Source organism: Oncorhynchus mykiss, chromosome 23 (assembly GCF_057628025.1).
Source record: "Oncorhynchus mykiss isolate SJ-2025 chromosome 23, ASM5762802v1, whole genome shotgun sequence".
Taxonomy (NCBI): domain Eukaryota; kingdom Metazoa; phylum Chordata; class Actinopteri; order Salmoniformes; family Salmonidae; genus Oncorhynchus; species Oncorhynchus mykiss.
In genome coordinates this window covers 31,198,825-31,206,778 of record NC_143044.1, presented here as the reverse complement: position 1 = coordinate 31,206,778, position 7,954 = coordinate 31,198,825, and the positions used below count along the sequence as shown (strand labels likewise).

Here is a 7,954-nt window from a genome sequence, read left to right as displayed (position 1 = left end):
TTGAGATTATGTGTATAGTAACTACAGAGGTGGGTTGGTGTCGGTTTTCCAGTTGGTTTTGGTTGGCTTGGTAACTATGGAGGTTGGCTTGGTGTATGATGAGCTGATTGGTTTTGGTTATCCGGTTGGTTTTACTTGGCTTAGCAACTAGGTGGTTTGATGTCGGTTATGCGGTTGGTTTTGGTTGGCATAGTAACTATTGAGGTGATTTGGTTGGTTTGGTGTCTGTTATCCAGTTCGTTTAGGTTGGTTTCAAAACTACGGTGGTGATTGTTGAGCTGATTGGATTTGCATGCTAGGCCAGGGATAGAGACGATATGCAGGCATGCAGCAAGTCGACTCGTAACACGACGAGTCAAAATGATAGATCACTTACAGCCCACCTCGAGGATGGCTCTAACAGTCCGTGTGAGTTCTTTAGCCTCTGCAGCTAGCGTAGCCGTCGTCCACTGGGACTTCTTCCCCACGCGGGCTCCCAGGGGTTGAGAGGAAGCGCCGGGCTTCATGTCACCAGAGCTGCAGAGAAACAGACAGGTATAGAGTTAACCTTTCAAGCTTACAGCACTTTTACACTGTTTTTACCATGGCTGTATTCATTAATCTAGCAAGAGAAAACTCTATGGATATTGGCTTTCACCTGGAATTGTCGATTTATGTCTGACATAAAATAATGATAAGATAATAAGGATATGGATAGGCTAGATAGGATGAAGTCAGAAGTGATGCAGGAAAATACTGTACTCTTACTTAGGGATGTTATTGTAAAGAGTAGATGACATAGGCTGTACTACAGTTGGTCGGGAATATAGAGTATAGCCTTGTCTCAAGTTAAGCAGTTGGTTACAACTGTGAGCGTTGTGGAGACCAAACAAAACTAGCAGAGTTGTATTGTGGGTGCACCTACTCTCCTTATTTGACCTAGATATTTTGTGTGTATGTATTGATGTGGAGGCTACATGTGCCTTTTTTTAAATTGATGTAGTTCTGTTCTTGAGCTGTTCTTGTCTACTAATGTTCTGTATTATGTCATGTTTCATGTTTTGTGTGGAAGAGAAGCTGCTGCTTTTGCAACAGCTAATGTGGATCCTAATAAAATACTCCCCCCCCCCCCCCCCCCAAAAAAAAAATAATACTATAGTCTGAATTCAATTCAATAGTGTTGCTAGAAAATACCGCAATATTGCCGACATTATGTTGCTGTAAAAATTGTTATTGCCACAGTTAATGGGGGATATCAATATTAGCGAAAGATAAAGTAATTCTTGTCTGACAGTGACTGATTCAGTAATTATATTATGACAATGAGCAATGGATATAATTATCTTTGTTTACCATTACCGAGGTGTAAACAACAACATGTCAACCTACATTTCATCTGTTACAACTACTGCCCTACAAACGACTAGCAACACCTGCAGTTCTAGGAAGAAAACATATTGTCAAAAGTGTTTATCTAACAAAATGGTCTGGTTACCTAAGACAGAAGGTTACTTTAAAGTCCAATGCAGCCATTTCTGAATCGCCGAGCTGACTAGGTGAAACATCTATTGAGCAAGACATTTAACTCTAATTGCTCCTGTAAGATAAGAGAGTCTGTTAAATGACTAAAATAGTCTGAGTAGGGAGGGGTAAACTGGCTGTTGTTGGCAGAGAGGTTTGGAAATCTCCTTTCTTATTGGTCTATTAACTCATTTACTCCATCCCACCAAAACAGGCAGAAATTTCAGGCGGTCTTTTCAAACAACTATTATCATAATTTTCACAATTTTACAGTGTAATTCCAACCTCAGTGTGGAAATATATATAAAACAGGAAAATCACATTTTTGACTGCACTGGATCTTTAACATAAAAACGAAAGTTGGGAGGTTGGTCAGGGACGCGAACGTCTTCGAATCGTGTCGGGGACACCTTTAGCATCTTAGCTAATTAGCAACTTTAGCTAACCCCAACCAAAAGCGTTTTGCAACTACTTAGCATGTTAGGTAACCCTTACCTAACCCCTAATCCTTAACCCCTAACCTACCTAAACTTAGCCACAATTGCTAAGCAAATGTTTACTACAAATGATAACACAAAAATATGCATGATACTCTACGACTGCTAATATGTATGATACTGTACAACCACTGGACCATTTGTAACATATCATGGAAAATGGGACATAAAAAATAACTATAATATCATGCAAATGGGTATGAGACAGCATTGTTGTCACAAATCCATGTGAGACTGACTGGACAGCTATATTGAGGTTTTCCATTGACCTACAGATTGACAACAGAACACTGGGTAGGGGGTAGCACAGGGGGTCTTTGTAAAAAGTGTTTCAAACTGACACAGACTAATGCATGTTACGTAGTCAGACTTACAAAACAGGACGTTGTCTAGGTCTTCAGAGGGCCAGAACTAATCATCACCCCACGGTGTTTGCTAAAAAACTGCACAAACTGCAGCTCAATACCCAAGTGGAAAGTAAATATATTTAAATATACTTATATCATACTTGAATATATTTAAGTATATAGAATTATGTCCATAATATATATACACTTTAGTATATTTAAAATCATCTAAATTGGAAAACATTTTAATACATTTAATGTCACCTTTAATAGTGTTTTATTAGCATTTAAGTATATTAAAATATGCCCATTAGAGCATTAAGGGCAGCACCTCACTTGCGGTTGGTTGGTCAACCAAAAAGAAGGTTTGCTGTGTCGGTCAGTGTAGTGTCCAGAGCATGGAGGCGCTACCAGGAGACAGGCCAGTACATCAGGAGACGTGGAGGAGGCCATAGGAGGGCAACAACCTAGCAGCAGGACCGCTACCTCCGCCTTTGTGCAAGGAGGAGCAGGAGGAGCACTGCCAGAGCCCTGCAAAATGATCTCCAGCAGGCCACAAATGTGCATGTGTCTGCTCAAACGGTCAGAAACAGACTCCATGAGGGTGGTATGAGGGCCCGACGTCCACAGGTGGGGGTTGTGCTTACAGCCCATCACCGTGCAGGACGTTTGGCATTTGCCAGAGAACACAAAGATTGGTCAATTCGCCACTGGCGCCCTGTGCTCTTCACAGATTAAAGCAGGTTCACACTGAGCACATGTGACAGACGTGACAGAGTCTGTAGACGCCGTGGAGAACGTTCTGCTGCCTGCAACATCCTCCAGCATGACCTGTTTGGCGGTGGGTCAGTCATGGTGTGGGGTGGCATTTATTTGGGGGGCCGCACAGCCCTCCATGTGCTCGCCATAGGTAGCCTGACTGCCATTAGGTACCGAGATGAGATCCTCAGACCCCTTGTGAGACCATATGCTGGTGCGGTTGGCCCTTGGTTCCTCCCAATGCAAGACAATGCTAGACCTCATGTGGCTGGAGTGTGTCAGCAGTTCCTGCAAGAGGAAGGCATTGATGCTATGGACTGGCCCGCCCATTCCCCAGAACTGAATCCAATTGAGCACATCTGGGACATCATGTCTCGCTCCATCCACCAACGTGGCGTTGCACCACAGACTGTCCAGGAGATGGCGGATGCTTTAATCCAGGTCTGGGAGGAGATCCCTCAGGAGACCATCTGCCACCTCACCAGGAGCATGCCCAGGCGTTGTAGGGAGGTCATACAGGCACGTGGAGGCCACACACACTACTGAGCCTCATTTTGACATGTTTTAATGACATTACATCGAAGTTGGATCAGCCTGTAGTGTGGTTTTCCACTTTAATTTTGAGTGTGACTCCAAATCCAGACCTCCGTGGGTTGATTAATTTGATTTCCATTGATCATTTTTGTGTGATTTTGTTGTCAGCACATTCAACTATGTAAAGAAAATGATTTAATAAGAATATTTCATTCATTCAGATCTAGGATGTGTTATTTTAGTGTTCCCTTAACTTTTTTGAGCAGTGTATATTGTTCAAAACAAGCTGTTCAGTTACTTACTACTCTGCCCCTAAGTGACTGTCAGCAGTGGCAGCTCCGCCTCCGTGGGGATTGTTTCCCACTGTTGGGGTCCTGTGTGGCTCAGGTGGTAGAGTATGGCACTTACAACACCAGGGTTGTGGGTTGGATTCCTACGGGGGACCAGGATCAAAAAGTATGAAAATGTATGCACTCTGGATAAGTGTCTGTTGTTTATCAGGTTCTACTGTAAGTGACATGGCGATGTGTTGACTACAACAGCATAAAACCAGGTGTTATAAAAAGCATGATCAAATGAATGAGCCAGCTACAGTAATATTGAGAAATAGTTTGGTCGATTTTCTTGGGTCAAATAAACCACTTATCTACAGTGCCTTGCGAAAGTATTCGCCCCCCTTGAACTTTGCGACCTTTTGCCACATTTCAGGCTTCAAACATAAAGATATAAAACTGTATTTTTTTGTGAAGAATCAACAACAAGTGGGACACAATCATGAAGTGGAACGACATTTATTAGATATTTCAAACTTTTTTAACAAATCAAAAACTGAAAACTGAATTGGGCGTGCAAAATTATTCAGCCCCTTTACTTTCAGTGCAGCAAACTCTCTCCAGAAGTTCAGTGAGGATCTCTGAATGATCCAATGTTGACCTAAATGACTAATGATGATAAATACAATCCACCTGTGTGTAATCAAGTCTCCGTATAAATGCACCTGCAATGTGATAGTCTCAGAGGTCCGTTAAAAGCGCAGAGAGCATCATGAAGAACAAGGAACACACCAGGCAGGTCCGAGATACTGTTGTGAAGAAGTTTAAAGCCGGATTTGGATACAAAAAGATTTCCCAAGCTTTAAACATCCCAAGGAGCACTTTGCAAGCGATAATATTGAAATGGAAGGAGTATCAGACCACTGCAAATCTACCAAGACCTGGCCGTCCCTCTAAACTTTCAGCTCATACAAGGAGAAGACTGATCAGAGATGCAGCCAAGAGGCCCATGATCACTCTGGATGAACTGCAGAGATCTACAGCTGAGGTGGGAGACTCTGTCCATAGGACAACAATCAGTCGTATATTGCACAAATCTGGCCTTTATGGAAGAGTGGCAAGAAGAAAGCCATTTCTTAAAGATATCCATAAAAAGTGTTGTTTAAAGTTTGCCACAAGCCACCTGGGAGACACACCAAACATGTGGAAGAAGGTGCTCTGGTCAGATGAAACCAAAATTGAACTTTTTGGCAACAATGCAAAACGTTATGTTTGGCGTAAAAGCAACACAGCTGAACACACCATCCCCACTGTCAAACATGGTGGTGGCAGCATCATGGTTTGGGCCTGCTTTTCTTCAGCAGGGACAGGGAAGATGGTTAAAATTGATGGGAAGATGGATGGAGCCAAATACAGGACCATTCTGGAAGAAAACCTGATGGAGTCTGCAAAAGACCTGAGACTGGGACGGAGATTTGTCTTCCAACAAGACAATGATCCAAAACATAAAGCAAAATCTACAATGGAATGGTTCAAAAATAAACATATCCAGGTGTTAAAATGGCCAAGTCAAAGTCCAGACCTGAATCCAATCGAGAATCTGTGGAAAGAACTGAAAACTGCTGTTCACAAATGCTCTCCATCCAACCTCACTGAGGTCGAGCTGTTTTGCAAGGAGGAATGGGAAAAAATGTCAGTCTCTCGATGTGCAAAACTGATAGACATACCCCAAGCGACTTACAGCTGTAATTGCAGCAAAAGGTGGCACTACAAAGTATTAACTTAAGGGGGCTGAACAATTTTGCATGCCCAATTTTTCAGTTTTTGATTTGTTAAAAAAGTTTGAAATATCGTTCCACTTCATGATTGTGTCCCACTTGTTGTTGATTCTTCACAAAAAAATACAGTTTTATATCTTTATGTTTGAAGCCTGAAATGTGGCAAAAGGTCGCAAAGTTCAAGGGGGCCGAATACTTTCGCAAGGCACTGTAGGTTGGGCAAAACTAAACATGGCGGTGTTCGCCTTAGCAATCTCACTAGGATAAAGACCACCTCCATTCCTGTCATTATTGAAAGAGATCATGATACCTCACATCTCAAAATAGGGCTACTTAATGTTAGATCCCTTACTTCAAAGGCAATTATAGTCAATTAACTAATCACTGATCATAATCTTGATGTGATTGGCCTGACTGAAACATGGCTTAAGCCTGATGAATTTACTGTGTTAAATGAGGCCTCACCTCCTGGCTACACTAGTGACCATATCCCCCGTGCATCCCGCAAAGGCGGAGGTGTTGCTAACATTTACGATAGCATATTTCAATTTACAAAAAATAAAAAATAAATGACGTTTTCGTCTTTTGAGCTTCTAGTCATGAAATCTATGCAGCCTACTCAATCACTTTTTATAGCTACTGTTTACAGGCCTCCTGGGCCATATACAGCGTTCCTCATTGAGTTCCCTGAATTCCTATCGGACCTTGTAGTCATAGCAGATAATATTCTAATCTTTGGTGACTTTAATATTCACATGGAAAAGTCCACAGACCCACTCCAAAAGTATTTCGGAGCCATTATCGACTCAGTGGGTTTTGTCCAACATGTCTCTGGACCCACTCACTGTCACAGTCATACTCTGGACCTAGTTTTGTCCCATGGAATAAATGTCGTGGATCTTAATGTTTTTCCTCATAATCCTGGACTATCAGACCACCATTTTATTACGTTTGCAATTGCAACAAATAATCTGCTCAGACCCCAACCAAGGAACATCAAAAGTCGTGCTATAAATTCACAGACAACACAAAGATTCCTTGATGTCCTTCCAGATTCCCTCTGTCTACCCAAGGACGCCAGAGGACAAAAATCAGTTAACCACCTAACTGAGGAACTCAATTTAACGTTGCGCAATACCCTAGATGCAGTTGCACCCCTAAAAACTAAAAACATTTCTCATAAGAAACTAGCTCGCTGGTACACAGAAAATACCCGAGCTCTGAAGCAAGCTTCCAGAAAATTAGAACGGAAATGGCGCCACACCAAACTGAAAGTCTTCCGACTAGCTTGGAAAGACAGTACCATGCAGTACCAAAGAGCCCTTACTGCTGCTCGATCATCCTATTTTTCTAACTTAATTGAGGAAAATAAGAACAATCCGAAATTCCTTTTTGATACTGTCGCAAAGCTAACTAAAAAGCAGCATTCACCAAGAGAGGATGACTTTCACTTTAGCAGTGATAAATTCATGAACTTCTTTGAGGAAAAGATTATGATTATTAGAAAGCAAATTACGGACTCCTCTTTAAATCTGCGTATTCCTTCAAAGCTCAGTTGTCCTGAGTCTGCACAAATCTGCCAGGACCTAGGATCAAGAGAGACACTCAAGTGTTTTAGTACTGTATCTCTTGACACAATGATGAAAATAATCATGGCCTCTAAACCTTCAAGCTGCATACTGGACCCTATTCCAACTAAACTACTGAAAGAGCTGCTTCCTGTGCTTGGCCCTCCTATGTTGAACATAATAAACGGCTCTCTATCCACCGGATGTGTACCAAACTCACTAAAAGTTGCAGTAATAAAGCCTCTCTTGAAAAAGCCAAACCTTGACCCAGAAAATATAAAAAACCATTGGCCTATTTCAAATCTTCCATTCCTCTCAAAATTTGTTGAAAAGGCTGTTGCGCAGCAACTCACTGCCTTCCTGAAGACAAACAATGTATACGAAATGCTTCAGTCTGGTTTTAGACCCCATCATAGCACTGAGACTGCACTTGTGAAGGTGGTAAATTACATTTTAATGGCATCGGACCGAGGCTCTGCATCTGTCCTCGTGCTCCTAGACCTTAGGGCTGCTTTTGATACCATCGATCACCACATTCTTTTGGAGAGATTGGAAACCCAAATTGGTCTACACGGACAAGTTCTGGCCTGGTTTAGATCTTATCTGTCGGAAAGATAGTTTGTCTCTGTGAATGGTTTGTCCTCTGACAAATCAACTGTACATTTCGGTGTTCCTCAAGGTTCCGTTTTAGGACCACTA

At 42.0% G+C, this 7,954-nt stretch overlaps 1 protein-coding gene across 1 annotated transcript in view; it reads right to left on the bottom strand.

The window, feature by feature from the left end:
• Window positions 1-231: 231 nt before the first annotated feature.
• Window positions 232-7,954, bottom strand: part of stxbp4 (syntaxin binding protein 4) — a 62,899-nt gene continuing 55,176 nt past the window's right edge. Inside the window, 1 exon segment of the mRNA XM_090217288.1 lies at window positions 232-516. Coding sequence (XP_090073414.1) covers window positions 369-516 — 148 coding nt within the window. The 3' untranslated portion in view covers window positions 232-368.